General features: G+C 54.2%; 1 protein-coding gene across 1 annotated transcript; it reads right to left on the bottom strand.

The window, feature by feature from the left end:
- Window positions 1-510: 510 nt before the first annotated feature.
- On the bottom strand, window positions 511-11100 carry CB3H14orf132 (chromosome B3 C14orf132 homolog). The gene is made up of 3 exons (XM_049611978.1): window positions 11048-11100; window positions 10407-10506; window positions 511-7385 (listed from the first exon to the last, which is right to left on the bottom strand). The coding sequence occupies exons 1-3, from the start codon at window positions 11098-11100 to the stop codon at window positions 7161-7163; spliced, it is 378 nt and encodes a 125-aa protein (XP_049467935.1). The 3' UTR covers window positions 511-7160.
- Window positions 11101-21651: the final 10551 nt, after the last annotated feature.

Below are 21651 nucleotides of genomic sequence, written 5' to 3' on the forward strand. Positions count from 1 at the left end.
TGTGTTGAAATGTATTTGGGCTGGTCTTTCGGATATCATTCATTCATTCCCTGAATGCCTGCCGGGTGCTCGCCGTGAGCCAGGCACCGTGTGAGGTGCAGGGGATTCAAAAGGTGAGTGAGATCCACCGGCTCTGGGAGGGCTCACGGTGGGAGGGTTACCGATGGGTAAGTGAATGTAGCTTCTGGGATCTGTTACAGGGGTGAGGCTGGGGAGACTGGGGAGGGGTGCGGGGAGGAGGGAGTCATCCTGCCTCAGGTGGGGCAGAAGGAGCCCCAGAGTGGAGGTGACACTGTCTGGGATCCTTCAGCTTAACGCCCAGGTTGGAGTCAGACACTTAGAAGTTCAAGTTTTTCCTTTTTCTTTTTTTTAATGATAATAGAAAATGACGAGAGTAACGGTGCTAACAGTCAAAAGGGCACGATCCCACAGCCACATTTTGTACATCCATCAATCACGGTTAGATATTTTTAAGCAAAAGAACACACTGAAGGCCTCCGTTAAGAAATCGCCTTTTCACTGTAGTAAAAGTTAGTGACCTCGTCGCGAAACCCAGGGGGGTTGAGTAGCAAAGGATTACAAGAATAGTTAAAATACCTTTCTATTAAGTAAACTACTTACAGGTTGATTATGAAAACGTCAGTAAGACACAGAAACGTTTCCGGTTCTCTCTGCGTGAAGAGTTGGGACCCGGAGAGCGGCCAGTTGCAAGAATAAGGTCTCTGTAAAACTTTAAATTATAGTAGAAAGTGTTCCTACGCCTTCAACTGGGGGAAACGGGGTGGGGCACGTGGAAAAGGGTCAAAGGCAAGGTAAGACGTGGGTTTGCTCAAAGGCTGTTAGGCAGCCCCTCCGTATCCATCCATCCCTTCTAAGCTTCCCCCCCTCCCTCTCCCCTCCTCAGCAATGCTTCTCAGATGCATCGGTGAGCGGTCAGGTCCTTCAAGGTCCCGGAGACCAAAGTTACGGGGACAAGTGCAGCCCGACCCTACCATCCCACTTTGTAGGGTTTCCTCTATCCAAGCGGAGTCTCCCCGCGAAAACCCGGGACGGCGGGAACCGAGCGTCCATGGCGACACAGAAGACTTGCTTGACTGTGGATCACTGCCCTTGGCCGGGACTGTCTGAACTTGGGGCAGCAGCCACGATCACTGCGGTTGCCCAGAGGAGCTCTGATTTATGCCATGACTCACAGACGGGGAAACGTGGAGCTTTGGAAAACACCCATAGTTTTGGATTCAGAGACAGTATGGCCTAGTGCTGGGTTTCCCCGCCTCAGCACTGTTCATATTTTGGGGTCAGATCATTAATTCTTTGTTACTGGGGGGGTGTGTGGGGGGGTTGCTCAGCAGCACCCCTGGTTCTAGCCACCTGAGGCCAGTAGAACACCACCCCCCACCAAGTTGTGATAAACAAAAATGTCTCCCGACATTTGTCTCCAGGCCAAAGGTCCCCTGGAGGACAGAATTTTCTGAGGTTGAGAACCGCTGGCCTAATAATGGTTCAGCAACTTCGCTACATAGATGCCCTGGGCTCAAGACCCCGCTCACCTGCCGACCAGCCTGACCCGGCAAACTCTCCCCAACTTCTCCGACGCTCGGTTTGGGACAGACACTGGGGTCACTTGGTGGCTGCCTAGCCACATGGAGGGGGCTCGGGGAGGAATAAGGGCTCTGGATTTCCCTAAGTGCCACAACATACAAGTTCCCTGCAAATCTACCTTGTCGGGATTTACTCCCGAGGCAGGAGGGGTCTCAGACCTCCCTCTGGGGAGGTGGGAAGTCAGCCTGCGAAAGGACCCGGAAGCAGAGAATGAACCTTATTATGCAGCGGAATGGACTGTTCTGGGCACGCACACGTCTGCACCTCGGCCTAAAGATGGGTGCAGGGTTCGTCCCAGGCACCGTGCGGCCCGTCCAGCCTCTCCAAGGGCTTCCTCTGCCTTTGTTGCCCATCTTGATAGAACATGATGCCTTTCACAGTGACTCAGAACAAACATCACAGACTTACATCCCAAAATTTATGTAGCCGATGTTACATACCTTCGACCATTCGGTCACACTCCCAACAGCTCCCCTTTTCTCACTGGGGGAATCGCTCCTCTCTCCAGTCACTGTGGTTTGCACTATTTTGTCCCCTGTCGTACCCCCCCCCCCCCCCCAAAAAAAAGGGACAAGAAAATGCCCAAGGTCTAATCTCAGAAGGGACTTTCTGGGAGCATCTGTTTAATTCCGACCACCTAAATTTCTTGGAGAGGCTCCTTTTTCCGATCGGAGATTATGAACTCTGTCCCTCTGGGCTCGCAAGCACTCAGCTCAGCCAGCCTGTCCTGCGTCCCTGTCACTGAATGACTGAGGCCAGGGGCCGGTGGGGCAGGCCAACACAGAACATTCAGGCTCTGACTGCCCCCTCTGGCCCCCTGAGCACAGCTCCTTGGCTGTCCCGGGGTCACGGCAGTCCAGCCCACCTAGGATTTGCTCTGGCGATGGTCAAAGGGCACTCGCCAGGACATGGTGCAGGGGCCTGGTAACAGGTGACAGCATGATGCCTGTCCTGGGGCTGGGGCTCACGTCCAGGGCCACCCCTGCAGTCCCCAGTGAATGCACAGCACACCGGGAGGCGGTGCCCTGGACCAGGCAGCTGGACACTTGCCAGGTCTCCATTCAGTAACCGTGTGGCCCCAGTTGCCCTTCCAAATATTACAGATCCTGATGGGAGGCTCTCTGATGCCTCGTGACCACTGTGAGCTTCTGAGACTGATGAACACGTGTGCACTCTCCTGCCCCTTTCCAACACCTACACTTGAAAGTCTGCTATCCGGGACCCACACAGCCCCAGCCTCAGAGCCCCCCGTCCTGGGATGGTCCCTTCCAGGGAGCTCCCCATAGAGTACGTGCATGCAAGGAGATACAGGGTTAACTACTCAGCCTGGAGAGCCAACAGGGTTGGATCTGAATCACAGCTCTCTAGATGTGGGTTCTCAGGCACATTAGCCTGGCCTCAGTTTTCTCAGCAGAAGAATGGGACAATGACTAATGTGTACTTCTCTGCACCTCACTTTTGCCCCCAAGGGGTGATTTGAGAAGTGAATGAGATACAAACAGAGCACAGCACAAGGAAAAGGTGCACAAGAAGTGACAACAGTAAGGATAATAATTATTAATAGTACCACTATTAATGACGAAAGAAGGTCATGCTGAAGAAGCGTGACATTTGTCTGGAAGGAATCGGGGAGCAGGGCAGACGACGGTGGAGTCTTTCCAGTCTCCAGGGAGGGGTTCCCACATATGCTAGTAGTCTGGCCACATCCAAGCTTTCCATTTAGAACAGGCTGGAAAACGGCCTACTGCCTCTCCAACCAAGTGGCCTGCCCTCCTAACTTTCTCCCTTGGATCCCGGCGACCTTAAGGGAGATATAACTGTCTCTCTCTGGGGGGGTGGTTAGGGGAGGTCAGGGGAGTATCGCTTGCCTCTTAACCTTGACCTCATGGGGAAGGGAGGGATGGCAGCGCGATCATCTTGCCCAGGCCCACACGGGAGGTGGGATGCCCTTGGGATGCACCTGCCTGAAGTGCCTTCTGGCCTCTCCTCCAAAGCTCTGGTGACGGTGGCTCAAGACCTCCTAAAGCAGGTGTTACTCTGTTCAGTGAAGTGTCCCACATACAAACAAACACAAGTGTGGGACACCTGTGGCTTGCAGGGGGGAGATGGGGAGACGTGGAAGGCCAAGCATGAAGAACATTCTAGCAAAGGCAGGACCTCTTCCCTGAAGAGCAGTTACTGAAGAGGCAAGCCCCTTCTTTCTCAGCGCTGGCTCATCGAGTCAAGGTGGGCTCTGGGGCCAACGTCACCCAGGAGAAGCCAGAACGGGAGCTCTAGCCTGGGGTCAGCGACAGCAGCCTCTGTCACTCCTCCCCGGGACAGCCCTGGGGCTCGACAGAATGACTGAGCCTGGGCTGGAGCCTCTCCCGCAACACAGACCGTCCCACCTCTCCTCGGCAATCCCGGCGGTTGGCATCTCACTCCTCGTGTGGGCCCTCTGTCGGACTCCAGGTCTTGGCCAGGGTCCTTCTGCATGGTCCAAGAAAGCTGCTCTCTGGAAATTTCCACGGCCACATAAAAAGACGTGCGCTCAACTTTAGACAGGAGAGCAGGCAACAGGGACTACCATCCCTGAAGCTTGAGCAGAGAGCCGGCAATGGGCAGGGGATGAGCGTGCCCCGTTCTGAGGACGGTCAGACTTCTACCTGTGGAAGAGGCCAGAGCCGGCCCACGCCACGCGATGACATGGGACCCCGGGGAATGGCCTCTGTAGACCCAGAGCCTGGTTTAAATGCGCCCTGCAGGTGCCAGCGGCCGACGGCGGCATGGTGTGGCAGAAAAGAGGCTGGCTTTAAAGCCGGATGGTCCAGACTCAAATCCCAGCTTGTCACCTTCGTGCTGTGTGGCCTTGGGCAAACTCCTCTGAGCTTCTGGTTCCATATCTGTGTACTGGAGCCATGAGGCCGTAAGGTAACCGTACGGATTGAACGTGTGCGCGTGAGTCTAGCACGGCGCCTGGACACAATGCTCACCCAGTGCCTCCTGCCCGTTACCCCACATCTAAGACAGAACCCAGCTACGTAGGGCAGGAGGGACAGGACAGCACACTCTCTGGCTGGAAATCTGTCCTTCACCCTTCATTGGACATTCACATGCACATCTATCCTCGTTGTTGAAGTGATGGTGGAAAAAACACACGCACAAAGAAAAACACCACAGGCGACTGAGACAGAGTGACCCTGAGCAAATCACTGTCATCACAGAATGCGAAGTTTGGACAAGATGGGCCCTAACGCTCGTGGCCTTGTGTCTGTGGCCCTGATGCTGAACGGAGAGAAATTCTTGAAAGTTGAATTTAACCGGCGTTTACGTCAGAGGGGAAGAAAGCCTTCGTGGGGGGAGATCCCTGTGCCCAGAATTATCCAGAAAACACCCGGCCTGCCAGGGCTCTCCCGGATACCAGGTCTTTCTTAAGAGCTGGGGCCACACGCTCCCTTCCTTCCCCATCACGGGGCCCAGAACCCTCTCTCCCCTGCCCTCGCCACAGGCCCTTTGGGGAACAGGGAGAGGTCGCCTGCCTCTTTTCGGGGCTGCAGGCTCCCCCGAGGACGTGGGGTCAGAGGGTGAGGCATCAGGACGTCTGGGCTGGAGTGACCTCCTAGCATCGCCTTGGACCTCTGGCTCTGGACTTCCTCCTTGGGTTCTTATGAAGACACGGGTCTACAAGAAAGACCTTGCTCATGGGGCGGACATGGGGGCCTGAGACAGGGAAGGGTCTGCTGGAGAGGCAGTGGGGGTGATGGGCACGCGACAGCTCGCCACCCAGCCCGGCCCGGCCCTGTGGAGAGCACAACCCTGTCCGTGACCCCGGAACGAGCCCAGGCAGAAGGTCCCACATCCCTTCTCCTTCTCTGCAAAGGTCATTCCAGCTCTCTGCGCTCATGGCCTCCACTTGAGCCGAAGCATTTACGGACGCGTGCGTGGCTGCGGTGACAGATGTGGCTCGTAAGAGTTGGCGGCCGTCTGGAGGTCGGGCCAGTAATCCCGTTATCACAGCGGCTCAGCGCCAGCCTCCCAGACGAGTGAGTGGCTGCCTCTGGACAGCTGAGATGTCCTTTTGCCTGTTATCAGGAACATTCATTTCTCCTGAGACCACAGGGACACGTCCATCCCGTTTGCAAACGGTACTACGGCTTCTTACCCAGTCTTTCCAGTTTCTCAGCCATGGAGGACGGGGCGTATGCCATTCATTTTCTTTTGTGTGGCACAGGGAGACAGTCTCGCTTGGCCCGAGGGAGCCCGCAGGGGAGCCTCTCCCACTCTGGTCGGCACAGGGGTGCTGCCTGGGAAAGGGAGAACCACGCAGGGGCCTCTCCTAAGGACAGAAGAGCGAGCCCTTCCCCACGCTGCCCCGTCCCCACGGCACGTCCCATCACGTGGGGGTTCCCTTGCTTGCCAGGCCCCCCTCAGCCACTGATCTGGAAGAACCCAAGGGGACTGACCCAGACGGAGTGCAGTCATGCCCTGCGACAGAACGCGGGAGCCACGCCGAGAGTAAACCGCGGGGGTCTGAGCACCCCTCCTGCCTGGCACACAGCTTCCAGAACCTCTGGGCGTTCTCCCCCAGGGCAGCTGAGAAGCAGGAATTTGCTTAAGAGACTGCTTTGTGGGGGGCTGAGAGAGCCCTGAGCCCTGAGCCGAGTCAGGAAATGTCCCTCCTGCTCTGACCCCCCCAGGAATCCGCGCTGTGACCTCCGGGCGTGGTCACATCCATCAGAAGATCAGGTGTGTGTGAGCCTGCCATCTAAAATTCCGTGATTTCTCAGAGAGGAAAGCATCTTCGTGCGGGTGTCTGAAGACGCGACTACTCAGCAGATCTAAAGCTTAAAGGCGCTTCTTCTGGTTTTAAAAAAGAAGAGAAGTCTGTCCAGCAGATACCGGCCCCCCCCCCACCCCGCCCCTCCGCCCCAGGAAATCCTACCCGTCCTTGGGTTTCCTGATGCATCTGGGTCTTGAAAGGGGACACATGACTGGTGACAGAGGTGCCCTCTCCAAGTCAAGTGGGAACGTTCTATGGCGCAGGTAACCACAGCCAATATTCCAAAGGGCCGAGTGGGAAACCAAGGCCGTTCTGGGAACGTTCCAGTTCTGAGGGCAGCTCCTGCCTGGCACTGGACACACCAGGTGTGAAAAGTTGGCATAAAAACAAGACACGTGTGGGATTACTTCCCGCCCGCCAGCGATCGACCATGTCCGTATTTCAAACCTGACTGGCTGTTCCTTTGGGTCTCACGTTCCTGGAATGCAGTTTCAAGAATTCCCCAATTTGCTCCTCCAAGGCTCTGCCCCGTCCCGCCCCCAGAGGGGGCTGGAAACTCACACTCCCATGTTTTCTGGATCAGCTGGACCACAGCATAGAACATGGGCGATCGGGGCCGCTTGGGGAAATTCCTGACGCACGGTGGCTGACCCTGGTGCCGCGCCCCTGGTCAGAACTCCCGGCTCCAGAACGTGGGCACAGCCCAAGGCCAACGGCGACAGCGCTCTGAGCAAAGCCTCGCCCTGCTGCGAACGCCGCGCGGGGTGAGCCGGCCTGGGGCCCGCGGGCACCCCGAAGCTCAGAAGGTGAAGGCATACACCACCCCAACCACCACTATGTTCCCCAGTGTCGCTATGATGGCAATCCAGAGTAAGACCGCGTCGTTGGAGGACCGCGGAGGCTCCTCCGGCTGGCCCTGGCCGTTGGACGCTGCATGGACGTTGGTGGAGGAGTTAAAGAGAGAGTACTCCGTGCTGAAGTCCTCGTTGGGCGAGTCCATGAAGGCGCCTCCCATCATGGGCAGCTGCGGAGAGGGAGAGAGAGAGTTAGCCCGGGCCCACGGGGCTCTCCTTGCGTTCGCTATCATTGGCAGTGCCCATTTTCACCTATAAAAGTTAGTATTGACAGCCATGCCTGGAGGCAGACACCCTCATGCCCATTTCGCGGATGGAAGCGTCAAGGCGCACAGCAGCGGGGGAGGCGGGGGAGGGGGGCAGCCCACCAAGGCTGCTGGCAATCAGCGGGACTCAGACCTGCCCTCCAGAAACCACGCCCCATCTACAGGCCACGCCCCATCTACAGGCCACGCCCCCATCTACAGGCCACGCCCCATCTACAGGCCACGCCCTCCACACCAGCCTGGATTGTAAATCTTCCTCCCTCTTCTCATTGTGAAGTCATGATGCTCAGCACAGAACATTACGGAAACAGTCGAGAGGATAAAGAAAAAAATGAAGAGTCCGCCTCCCCACTTTAGGACAATCCCTGTCAACGCTGCGATATTTTTCTGTTGAATCTTTTTTCTGTGTGAGTGTGTACGTGTGTGTGAGAGGCAGAGAGAACGTGTTTAAACGTGCGGTTTTACGCTCCTGTATAAAAGGTCCACTGAAGTACCATTTTAACCGTTGTATCCTATTCTACCACAAATACAAGCCATAATTTAACCATTCCCCTATGGTTGGCGATTTAGGAATTTCTTTTTTTTTCCTATTATAAAATTTGTTTTATGTTTATTTGTTTTTGAGACCGAGAGGGACAAAGCGCGAGCGGGGGAGGGGCAGAGAGAGGGAGACACAGAATCCGAAGCAGGCTCCAGGCTCTCAGCCATCAGCACAGAGCCCGATGCGGGGCTCGAACCCACGAACCGCGAGATCATGACCTGAGCCGAAGTCGGACACTCGACTGACTGAGCCACCCAGGCGCCCCTTTCCCCCCCTATTATGAATAATGCACTGAGAAACATCCAGTACGTACATCTGGGGGTACAAACATGCTTGTTTGTGCAATTTCATTTATTGGGGGTGGCCTCCCAGCTGTGGAACTTCTGAGTCAATGTGGACGGATACTTCAGAGCTTCTGGCGCACAGGGACACATTCCCCAGAAGAGCGATTCTTCTTCCCAAAGCCTCGCACATGAGGAGGCCAGCATGTGGGCACCCCAGAGATCGGAGTAAAGGCTCCAGGCTGGGGGTGGGGAGGTGCCGACCCTCCACACAGCCACGGAGAGACCCCTCCCTGCTTCAGCCCAGAAAACCGAGGTCCAGGCCTTCCAGATCACTCCAAGGGCTGATGTGCCTTAGGTTCCAGGGTTGGCTCAGGCAACTATTAGGCCCATAGTGTTTGTTTGTTTTGGATGGCACCCGAGTGAATGAGCATTGGAGCCTTCCTTCAATACACATTTCATTTAATCACTCAGCTAACCTGTTGGAGGTATCCCTATATCCCCCTTTCACAGGTGGGTAAGCAGAGGTCAAGAGTGCAGTGCTATTTCATGGTGGAGTCAGCGCTGAGAGCCAGTCTGGCTATGGAGCCCGGTGCTTCCTGCCCTGCACGCAGCTGCCCCGACTCTGGGGTCTGACTCCACGTTAGGGCTTGGAGACCTAAAGGTCACTGACCCCAGGAAGACTCGGGCCACAGGGGAGCAAATCGGGGGCCATTTCACTTGGCCGCTCATCTGACAAATACATATGAGGGGTGTATTAATTAGGTGCCCCAGTTCCTGACTCTGGATACAGTGGTGAGCAAGACAGAAGAGGCCCCTGCTTTCATGGGCCCATACTCCAGTCGGGGGATGACCCCGGAGGAAGATGGAGAGGGAAGACGAAAGGCAGAACATCTGCTTAGAATAAGCCATCAGGATCCCCACAGGGAGGCCACCTTCAGGCAGCTCTGTGCTCGGCCCACCCGGATCCCAGAAGCTTCTATGGGCTCAGAGGAGCTCGGTGTTTCATCCGTAACACAGCTCTGTCCTTTATTGGGGCGGGGACCCTCCAGCCGTCAGCCTGGGGATGTAGTGACAGAAGGGGGACTGGGGATCTCAGGACAGGCCAGGGGCCAAGCCTCGGGGGCCAGTGGTTACAGGGGCGTGTTCACGGTGCAGCCCAGAGCTGCATTTACATACGTGTGCGTGTGTTATGGTTTAGCAGGATGTTAAATTAACATACTGATTAAATTAACACATTTAGTATATGTTAATGACTATAATGATGAACGCAAAAGAAATCACAGTTGACATACATTCTATGAAAAATACAACTAAGCGGTTCAGTAAGAGAGCTGTGAACTCCCTTGCCCCCAAGCAGGTGACAGAGGGGATGGGCTGCAGCCGGCTCAGGCAGACGCAGCCTAAGGGGGGCTGAGGGGCTGGTGAAGCAGGGCAGCCCTGGGTCCAGGGCCTTCCCATTAAATCCATTCCTGCTTTAGAGCTCAGCCACCGGTCCTCTCCACTGGAGCCCTCCTTCCCGCGTGCCCCCAAGACCCCGTCCTGTCCTCGCGGCCACCCGTCCCAAGACCCAGTGGCCTGGAAGCTCCGGGAGGCCGGACCAGATCCGCTTACTCTCAACACGGAGTCTCTGGAGCCTTGCATGGGCCTGGCACACGGTGGTGCCTAATAAATGCCTTTTCACGGACTGACGAATGACAGCCTCTCTCAACTGGGACAAACAGATGTCACTGCCAGGACAATGGTGTGTCTGGCATGTCCCCCTTCCACCTGCCACCTGCCAGGTATGGAGGGCGGCGGGGTCCTGCTGCCCTCCCTGGGGCGGCTGGCACCCCAGCCACCCCAGGGGGCCCACCTTCTCTAGTGTCTTCCTCTGACCGCCCACAGCAGAAGCAGGGCTGAGGTGAGGCCACGGACACTCTCTGCTGGTGGCCTCTTAGCGAGGCTGCGGCCAGGGCGGGAAGCTGCACTTTCTGCCTCCCGATGCGCCTCCCCTGGGCCCGCTCTACCCCACAGTTAACCCACATCCCAGCGTCCCCACTGGCCACCTGTCCGTCCCTCTCCCCCACCCAGGGCCCTGCTGGGTTTCCGGGCAGACCCCACCGCCAACCGCTCTCCCATCCTGCTGCGGCCTCGGGGGAGGCCTGTGCCCCCCTCGCCTCTCTCAGGGAGCACCAGCTCAATGGGTATTTTCATCAAATCCCTGGAGAAAAGGGGGAAGGTGGTGGGAGCTCCTGTGGGGGGAAGAGAGAGCAGCCCCAGGCGGACCGGCCCTGCCTGCCATCGCCACCCCGCCCGGCGTCCACTGCCGTCCGCTGGCTCTCGGCCCAGCGCCCCTCCACCCTGCACCCCTTCCTGCACACTGGCCCCCTGCACGCATTTACTGTGCCTGTGTCAGCTTCCCACGGCGGCCTTAACGAGTTACCACACGCTCAGTAGCTCGCAAGCCTGGAGGTCAGACGTCTGGGACACGGGTCTCACTGGCCTCGCTCAACGTGTCACCTATGCTCCTGCTGCACCCAGCTCCCACGTCGTCCCGTGGCCCCTTCCTCTGTCTCCCAAGCCTTCAGCGTGGGGTCCTTCCAAACTCTCTCTGACCCTCTGGCTTCCCTCGTGTGAGGACCCCAGTGATCACACTGGGCTCAGCCGGATAAGCCAGGATCGTCTCTGATCGCAGGGCCCTTGACCTTAAACACACCTGCAGAGTCTCTTTGCCCTGTAAGGGGACGCACCCAGAGGCTCACCTAACTGCAGCTCGGGCTCCCACTACCGGGGAACTCTTCTTGAAGGCAGGCATACGACCTATTCATCTCAAGCTCCCTCAGCCCCCTTCTTAACACAGACAAGGTGACAAGTACGACCAAATGGAATTAGTGAACTGAAGTCAGCAGAAGCCTCCCCCTCCCCCCCGCCCCGGCCCCAGGCTGTGCATCATAAACCTGGTCCCAGAGACCCCAGCGGCGGGACAGTGCCTTCTCCACAGGGTGAGCCCCCTCCCGGCCCTGCACCTGCCGTGACAGTCAGCTCAGCACGGCCGGCGTCCGACGGATGCTGCTACCTCAGAGTGTGGGGCCAAGGGCGGGTTCTGGGGCTCGAAAGACTCAGGGGTGAATCCTGCTTCATCACGTGTAACAGAGCTGGGGGGGAGGGGTAGTCCCTTAACCCACTTGCCTGTAAGTAACGAAGATAATTCCTTATCTTCAGTGGAGGCAGCAGGATTCTTGCAAGGAGGGAATAAAATCAAATACGATAAAACGTGGTGCACGATAGTCACTCAGTAAATCCTCATACCTCTCCTTTTATCGTTCTTGCAGAAATTCGGAACCAGGAGCATTACACGCATCTCTTCTCCAGCTGCTGAAGCTGAAGGGAGGGGATGGGGAGCCTGGCATCGCCAGTCGTGTGCATTTATGCGATCAATTAATCCGACTCTAATCTGCAGGTGCAGCAGGCAGCCCCCCTGCTCCCCAACTTATGTTTAGGCCGAGAGGTGTTCCGGGTTCGGCCAGCAATGTCATTTACTCCCTCTGTCTCGGGTGTTTGGTTCTTCTTCTGATGTTGTTTTCCTTTGTAAAACAGATTCTCCATTCTAAGTGCTGGGACAGACACGAAAACAAGTCTCAATGGCAAAATCTCGTGAAGAGAAAACAAACAAACAAACAGAAAGGTCAGCCTCTACTGCATCATTTGGAAGTTGGGAAGAGACATCCGGGAGGACTCATGGTCAGAGTGAGGGGTGGAGGCTGGAGTCACCCCAGAAGCAGGTGGTCAGAGAAGCATCTGGAAGGTCCCCTGGAGATGCTGCCCCCACACTCCCAGGGGCAACGGGGCCCTTCTCACACCAGTGGGCAGGCGTAGTCCCTGGCCCCCTGGGAACGGAACCCTTGGGTGAGGTTTCGAAGCGATCATTATTAGATATTTCACCTGTTGCAATTCGACGTGGGTGTTAAGGCTCCTAAGTTCAAACCCTGCAGAAGAGAGAGGCCCACGGAGGCAGAACAAGAACCTGTGTGTCATGTTGCTGAGTCACAATCCCAATCAGGATGACACAGGGCAGGGCAGGGGCTGGAGGAGCAGGGGGCTCGTTTCCCCATCAGAGGAGATGGTCACGTCCGGGTCAGAAAAAAAAAATCTGTTGGCTCGTGGAGGAGGGGACACCAAGACAGGTCCATGTTCAAGGTCAGTGTTCTCAATAAAGGCCGTGCTTCTTGATTGTAACTTCCAGGAAGGCAGGGACCCTCCCTATTTCCCACAGTATCCCCAGTGCCTGGGACAGAGCAGGTGCTCAAAAAATATTTGGTGAACGAACGAATTCCAGAACCATCAGCCAAGACTTCTGAGGGCAGGCTGAGAGTCAGCCTAGAGCCAACATCTCCTGGTTGGGTGTTCCAGGCCCATTTCTTAACCTGTTCGAGGCTCTAGATTCTCACCAAAACACAGGGAGAACACCAAACTGCCCCGTTAAAGGGGGCTGCGAACAGTTGCCATATGCTTTCTGCGGGGGGAAAGACAGGTCACAGGAGAAACTCAGATACCCTCCTTGAAATTAAAAACATGCCTACAGAATACTCTGTATTATGCATGGATCCACACATACGAAGTCAAGGTAGGAACACGAATTGCGAACATACGAGTCAGACTCACCATGGCTGTTGCCTCAGAGAAAAGGGTTGGGGGCAAAGGAGATAGGTTTTGTCTGTCATACTTTATTACAAGAAAAGATGAGCAAACGTACTGAAATATTAAATAGCTTCTTCTGGTCACTGAGCATATGGGTGTCTGTTACTTTTTGGTATTTTTATTTATTTTTTAAAGTTTATTTTATTTATTTTGAGAGAGAGAGAGAGAGAGAGAGGGAAAGAGCGTGCGTGAGCAGGGGAGGGGCAGAGAGAGTGAGGGAGAGAGAGAATCCCAAGCAAGCTGTCAGCGCAGACTAGGGGCTCAGACTCACGAACTGTGAGATCATGACCTGAGCTGAAACCAAGAGTCGGATGCTCAACTGACTGAGCCACTCAGGCGTCCCACTTTTTGGTATTTTTAAACTTCTAACGTTAAGAGCAATGCTTTGAACACTGGAGTAGGCCACAGACGAGGTGGTTATGATCACCACCGCGGACCCAGCGGCTCTCTGAGGCCAGGGTCTGAGGCTCTCTGAGCCTCCAGGGTCCCCGTCCCTCAGCATTGGAGTCACTATGTGGCACGTGGGAGCCTGGCATGGTGTGGAGGGGTTCCAAGAGGGTGTGGCTGTTGTGGACCTTGGCCGCATAGCAGAGCTGCTCCAAGGAGGGGGTTGGCCCCCAGGTCCCCATCTGTTCCTGCTGAGAAGAGGGAGGTTAGATAAATCTCCCACAAGCTGGGCCTCTCCAGAAGGAAGGAACAGAAAATGCTTTCAAAAGGAAATCTTCAAAGCCTGGTAACCAGAGGTGGTCCTGGCAGATGCTTCCTGAATAATGCCCGGGCTTCAGAGGAGGGGACAAGAGAGACAAAGAGCGTTTGATGCGGGAGGCTCCGTGCAGCGGGCTTGCGGGCCACATGCTGGTTCCACCCGACCCTCCTCCCTTAAAAGGCCATCCTCGGGGCCCCTGGGGCATCCCTGCCCAGACACAAGTAGGATCTGATGCTCCCGGGCTGTGGATTTCAAAGTTAAATTCATACGGGGGTAAGAAGGGTAAAAAACGTTCGTATTGTCCCCGTCCCCAGGGAGTGGTGGCACTCTGGTGCTGCTCACGGCCGGGACACCTGGGTGCTGGTCCTGCTGGGGCCCTGTTGCCCTCTCTGAGCCTCGCTTACCAGGGAGAGGCTCGGGTGAGTGTTCGCCAAGGCCAAGCCCAGAGCTCAGGAGCCCTCACCAGACACGGAGAAAGCCAGGGTCAGGTGTCAATGGTCCTCACGTGACAGCCGTGTGGCGAGGGCTGGCAGACAGGCCCTTAGAGAACATCCTCACCCAGTTAAATCTGAATTTCAGACAAACAGCAACAAAACCAGTTTCTAGCGTGAAAAACATCGCATGGGACATACAGCAAAATATCGTACTGAAGAGTTAATCCGACGTTCAGGTTTAACTGGGCCTCTTGCATTTTTATTTGCTAAATCTGGGCAACTCTGTGTGTGGCCACGCGGACAGCTGCCATTTCTGAGTTTGTGTAAGGGGCCACGCCCTCAGTTTCGTCTCCCCAGAGCCCGCCATCTGCAGCCCGGGCTCTCTGGGTGACCTAGTTCACTGGAAAATTCCAGGGATGCCTCTAGCCAGCCTGCAAACGTTATAAAGGTAATTTTCTCTCACTACTAACTTCAGGAATGTCTCTGTGGTCCAGGTCCCAGGGCTGGGTACACTGGGGGTGCCATCCATCCATTCGCTACCCATCCGACAAACACCGAAGGCCTACTCTGAGCCTGCAGGTGTTAGACAGACACTAGGGACGCCTGTGACCTCTGGCCTTGGAGAGCTTCCCTGAAAGGAATACAGACAGGGGCGCCTGGGTGGCCCAGTGGGTTGAGGTCATGATCTCATGGTCCGTGAGTTCAAGCCCCGCGTCGGGCTCTGTGCCGGAAATGCAGAGCTGTGTGACACACAGGGCAATAAAGTTGACAGAAACACTGACCCTCACTTGGAGGGTTAGGAAAGAAGGCCTCCGGGAGCCAACGAGTACCCCAGGGGAAGAGGGTGGGGAAAGGATCCCCTAATTCTGTGTAGGAACCTGCACACATTCTGGGCTCGCTCCGTGTTGTGCAGGCACGTGAGGGCCCCACAGAAGTGTAAAGAAGGCTTTGACAACGGAACTGAGACGGAACGCTCTGTCCAAGTCCAGATGCGCCCCTGAGAGGCGGCTCTGCAGCCCTGAGCCCAGCAGCATCGGCAGCGGCTTTCCGGTCAGGCCGATGCTGGGACCACCGCCTGCGGAAGGCGGGGCAAGAACCTTCTGAAAAAAGAAACCTCCACGTGGTCCTACGGACTGACACATTCTACCAAACGTGTAAGGAAGAATCATACCAATACTACATAACCGCTTCCAAAAAACAGAACAGGGAAAGGCACTTTCCAACTCTTTTTATGGAATGCTTCCCAAATCAGGTTAATGATGCCAGCCCCACCCTGCTACCAACATCAAAGATATGGCAAGAAAGGAAAATTGAAGGGCAATATCCCAATGGAGCATAGACAAAAAGCAGACAACAGGCATTAGCAACCCGATTCCAGGAACACATAAAAAGAGGATGTATTTTCTGTTGTCTGGGTCGACATTTCGAAAATCAGTTAATGTAATTCATACCCTGACGGAAGTAAAAACAAAACAAAACAACACATAATCATACCAATAGCTGCAGAAAAGTCATCTGACAAAATGAAACACCCATTCATGGTAAAAATTCTTAGCGAACTCAAAATAGAAAGGAACTCCCTATATCTGACAAAGACCATCTACAAGAGCAAAAAACCACCACCACCACCAGCACCAACAAAAAACAACTGAGAGCTAACATCATACTTAAAATATTTAAAAAATCGGTGCATCAGGGTGGCTCAGTGGGTTATGCATCTGACGTCGGTTGAGAGCATGATCTTGAGGTTTGTGAGTTCAAGCCCCGCGTCGGGCTCTGTGCTGACAGCTCGGAGCCTGGAGCCTGCTTCGGATTCTGTGTCTCCCTCTCTCTCTGCCCCTCCCCTGCTCATGCTCTGTCTCTCTCCCTGTCTCTCAAAAATAAATAAACATTAAAAAAATTTAAATATTAAAAGAATCAATTGTATGTCTATAGTCAAGCAATGAACAATTAGAGTTTTTTAATAAGTTCCATCTAAAGAGCACCAAAAAATTAAAGCACTACATATAAATCTAACAAAACATGAACATGATCTGAATGCTAAAACAGCAAAATACTGATGAAATAAATCAAAGCATAGCTAAACAAACAGAGAGAATAGTATGGTCATGAACTGGAAGATTCAATATTGTTAAGATGTGAATTCTCCCCCAACTGATATAGAGATACAATGCAATACCCGTCAGAATTCTAGCAGGCGTGTTTGTAGATACAGACAAGCTGATGCCAACATATGTATTCCAAGGCAAAGGACCAAATATAGCCAAAAAAAAGAGAACAGAGTTGATGAATTCACAGTAGTACTTTATTTCAAGACTTACTATAAAAGCTACAGTTCTCAAAAAAGAGTAGCACTGGCAAAAAAAAAAAAAATACATAGATCAAGAAAATAGAACACAGGGTCCAGAGAGATAGATTCACATAAATATGATTCATTCAGTTTTTAAAAAATCACAGAGACATTCAATGAAGAAAGGGCAGTCTTTTCAACAAATGATACTAGAACACTTGGATACCAGTAGGCAAAAAATAAAAATATAAAATGTCCCTGGAACATGATCTCTTATATAAAAATTAGCCGGGGTGCCTGGGTGGCTCGGTTGGTTAAGCGTCTGACGTCGGCTTGGGTCATGATCTCACGGTTTGTGGGTTCGAGCCCCACGTCGGGCTCTGAGCTGAGAGCTCAGAGCTTGGAGCCTGCTTGGGATTCTGTTTCTCCCTCTCTCTCTCCCCCTTCCCTGCTCATGTGCTGTCTCTTTCTGTCTCTCAAAAATAAATAAATGTTTAAAATTTTTTAATGAAAAAAATTACCAAAAATCCCCATCCTTATACCTTATATAAAAATTACCTCAAAGTGGATCATAGACTTAAATGTAAACATAAAAGTATAACAGTCTGAGCCTCGCAGTCCTCTCCGTGCCCTGGGTGACACCAGCAGTCCCGATGCACAGGCTGGAGCTGAGACCCACGTGCAGAGCCAGGCCGGTGAGGCTGGGCCCCAACCGAGGTTGGCCTCTGAAGCCCGAGCTCTTGTCACAGCCCCCAGATTTTCCTGCGTGTGTGGCAAAGGCAGATAGGGAAAATGAGGTGCCTGTCCCACTGCAGAAGTCACTGTGACATCTCCACAGGCTGGCTGAGGGCTTAGGACCCGAGGACGTACTAAGTACCGTGACCGTTCTGTCTCCTTGTGGCCACTCACACTCTTCCCTCACCCAGAACCTGGTCCTAGACCTACACTTAACCAAAACTCTCCCCGACTTTCCAGGGCCAGCTACTATTCCTGGAGCCTTCCCTCGAGGTTTCAACTTCCTCTGGTTCTCAGAGCATTTTACCTGCGCCTCTCCTACCATCTCCCCGATGCTAGAGCACCACACACAGCATCCATAAGATACGGTATACACACACACACACACACAACACACACACACACACACACGCACACACACACTGCATGCCGCCTTGGGTTCCTAAGTGCCTTGGAGAGTTTCTTTCTCGGCACCCCATGCAGCGTCCAGGCTTTTCATACAGAGTTCCTTCATACATTTTAACAGGAAGGAAGAAAGAAAGGAAGGATGGAAGGAAAGGGGGGAAGGGAGAGAGGAAGGTAGGGAGGAAGGAAGGGAGGGAGGGAGGGAAAGAAGGGAGGGAGGGATGAAGGAGGGAGGGAGGAAGAGAGGGAGGGAAGGCCGGGAGGGAGGGAGGGAGGAAGGCAGGAAGGCAGGCAGGCAGGCAGGAAAGAAGGAAGGAAGGAAGGAAGGAAGGAAGGAAGGAAGGAAGGAAGGAAACTCTGATCCAAGGGCTGGCACCCAAATCCTATTGCTTTGGTTAGCACATAACATGGGTAAGAAGAACATTTCTGATCAAGGAAAAGGACAGTCATGTGAAAGTCTTCAGAGTGGGGACCACTGCCCATCCCTTGCCCCCTGGGGCTGGTCTCCCACTGCATGTCTGGGGCTCTCACTCCCACAGATGGAGTGGTGCTGTCCGCCAGGGCTGGGGCAACAGGCACCCCAGGTCCCACCAGGCGACAGGACTTGGGCCAGCTGGCCAAAGGCCAGGGGTCCCCACTGGGCAAGGAGGGGAGCGTTAATGACTCAAGCAGAGTGATTCAGCAGGTCACTGGGGTTTATGCCGCCGGGTCCAGGGGAAGGTTCAAGGGGGCAGGGGTTTGTTCAGGCCACCTCAGAGTATGAGGAAGTCCCTTTATGATGCAGGCATGAAGGCCACATGGCCACTGGGTGGGGAAGAAGCAAACCACCTCACAAAACAGAGCGCGCACACCCAACAGATGTGCAAATGTGTGTTCACCACGACACTTGTACACACGTCTGTAGAGCATAATTTGGAATAGCCTCAATTTGGAAACAGCCCAGCTGCCCATCAACACTAGAACAGATACGTAAATCGCCGTGTATTCACACAGCGGAATTCTACACTAGGAGAATCGTGAGCCACAATTATGCGCCACGGCATGGAGAAACCTCACAAACACAACGATGACCCCAAAAGCTCACGCAAACAAGCACCTATCAGGGGATTGCCTTCACTTCAGTGGTCCTCGAACTGGGAGTAATTCTGCACCCCCCCGGGGACTTTCGGCGATGTCCGGAGACATTTTTGATGGTCACAACTGAGGGGAAGGATGTGCTATCGGCAGCTAGGGGGTGGAGGCCGGGGATCCTGCCACACGTCCTATAGCACACAGGACAGCCCGTGACAACACGGAATCCTCCGGTCCCAATCCCAAGAGTGTGCAGACTGAGAAATCCTGAGTTTTATCAAGGTCAAAACCGGGCAAAACTAGTATCTCGTGTCAGATTCAGCCTAGTTGCTGTGGGAGGGGTGAAGCCTGGGAAAGGAGCACGCGGAGTTTTGGGGTGGGGGCTGGCTATATTCTGATCGGAGACAGAAACACATCAAGCTGGACGCTGTCCCGTGCGTCTGTCCTACTTCCAAAGCTGTCCTTTAAGAAGACAGAGGAACAGCCAGGCTTGCACAGGAGTCCTGACTTTGATTCAGATGACTCCTGAGACGGACTTTCTGCTCAGACTGTCCATACCTCTCGGGACATTGCTTCCCCGTCTCTGAGCATCAAGCAAGGCTCAGAGCGAGCTCGCGCATCTGCGGACGAAGCGTCCCGACGTGGCCATCATTAACCCACACTTGTCCTAGCTGGCTGCCGAGACCCCGCGGGCCCCAAGAATGGAGACGTAAAGGTGGGGCGTCCTGAGGGCAGAGGCCACAGCACATCATCAGTTTGGATCCTCAGGTCGGCCAGTGGCACGGCTCGGTGGCTTTCATGAATGCCTTCAGCAAAAACGGACGCAGAACCTCCCTCCAGAAAGAGGTAAGGACTTTGGGCCCAGGGTCCGTGTCTCTGCTGGCGAAGGACAGGAACGGGAAGGAGCGTGTGAGCATGCGAGCTTGTAAATACGTGGGTGTGAGAGGCAGGGGCAGAGGGAGCATACGCAGGAGAGAATTCGCGAGCACAGGTGAATGAAACTCTGCCATCCACACACCAGGTCGAACTCGGAACCTGGGTCTGCTGGTGACATGCCTCAAGTGTCTCCTCCTCTCTGAGACCTTGCATTTCTGCAAATAGGGTCTGTGTTTTATCTGCCAAAGGCTTTCCCACAGAGCGAGATAGGAGAGGCTCAGACAGTGCAGAGAGCAGAGTGAGGATGTGACAGGTGACCGGCTCGAGGGAGAAGGTGGGCAGCATCCATTACCAGCGACCCAGGGAAAGGGCAGCGTCACGGGACATTGATGGGGAAATCAGTTATTTTAAGAGTAAGTGACCAGGTGAAGACGGGAGGGTTCTGGGCCCCTAGAGTTAATCACCGAAGGCAATGGACCATCCTCTAAGGACAACCAGAATGCCCTCCAGAGTGGGGGGAACCTTCTCTCATCAAAGAGCCTATGCCCCCTGGGCTCCTGGCCCAGCTCCGGCTACCGGTGGCCTTTCGGCCAATCCTCCTGGCTCAGTACAGAAGGCAACTCCCATTCTGAGAGCAGGGCTCTTGGGCGTGGAGTCTTAAGTGGAAGCAGGACGCCATCCTGCTGTGAGTTTCCTTCCTGGGACCTGGAATGTGCTGGAATAAATGGTAATGAGCACAGGTTTGAAGACTTCTCCTTGAAGAGAGGTTTGTGCTAAGGACCCCATATAAACTTCCAGGTTGCAAAAACAAAGGTCAGCGTGCCACAGCCTGGGAAGAAGGACCCCCAAATAAAGAGAGCCATTCCCTCTAAAATGGTAACAATTATGTCCTCTAAAAAGTAAGAGAGGCAGCATTTCATGGCATCTAGCTCAACATCCTCAGTGCCCTTCGCCTCCGTCTCATGCCTAATTCATGAAGGCCGTGGTCATTCAGTCTCTGAGCCCTGGCCTCTGAGGACAGTGGAGGAGGCTGAAACCTTCAAAAGCCACCCACGTGCCCGGGCTAGTTGCCCTGGCCCCATGTTGGCCATCACGTGTCCCTCTCATGTCACCTTGCTTCTATTTTTTTAAGTTTATTTATTTATTTTTGAGAAAGAGAGAGAGTGAGCAGGGGAGGAGCAGAGACAGAGGAAGAGAGAGGATCCCAAGCAGACTTCGTGCTGTCGGCACGGAGCCCGATGCAGAGCTCGAACCCACAAACTGTGAGATCGTGACCTGAGCTGAAATCAAGAGTTGGACGCTTAACCAACTGAGCCAACCAGCTGCCCATGTCACCTGGCTCCCTGCCCATCTCATACCTGCCCCGGTTAGAGAGAATGCCTCTCAAGGAGGTGGTATTTCCCCATCTTACAGATGATAAAACCGAGGCTTCAATGGATGAAACCTTCCCAAAGTTCCAAAGCCTGAATTCAAATTGCCTGACTCTTACGGGGTTCGTAGCAATATTCCAGAATAATTATTATGGAAGTCAACAGTCTGGGTATTATAGGGTTCCTGGCAACATTCCAGGGTGATCATTACAGAAATGAACAGTCTGTGTATTATGGGGTTCATAGCAATGTTCCAGGATGATTGTTACGGAAATCAACAGTCTGAGTATTAGGGGATTCGTAGGAATGTTACAGGATGATTCTTATAGAAATGAACGGGCTCTACCATGTCCCAGTGCTCAGCGCCTGGAACATATAAGGTGTAAAGGTGATGAGGCGCCAGGGGACAGAAACTTTCTACAGAAGCCTGATGTTGAGGCATCGCTGAGCAACGTGCCTGGGTCCTGCCCTCCGCCCCCCACCAGCTGGTGCTCCCGACAATATCCACACGCTTGTTCTCCTGGAAGCAGAAACAAAGACTCAAACACACCCCGCTCCAGTCTCATTCGGAAGCGGGAAATCCTTTTCTCCTCCCCATGGGGGCATCAGCAAGCTTTGCCTCCTTCTACAGACGCGGAAGTTACAGAGCAGACGCAACGCCCCCCAGTCTGTAGGGAGTGTCCCGACCCCCGGCCCCAGGCTTCAGGCCTCCAGCCTACCATCACTCAAAGGAGCATCCGCCCAGACCCCAAGCCCGGAGAGCCCTCCCACGACGTCACCC

Source organism: Panthera uncia (genome assembly GCF_023721935.1).
Source record: "Panthera uncia isolate 11264 chromosome B3 unlocalized genomic scaffold, Puncia_PCG_1.0 HiC_scaffold_1, whole genome shotgun sequence".
In the NCBI taxonomy this organism is placed as follows: domain Eukaryota; kingdom Metazoa; phylum Chordata; class Mammalia; order Carnivora; family Felidae; genus Panthera; species Panthera uncia.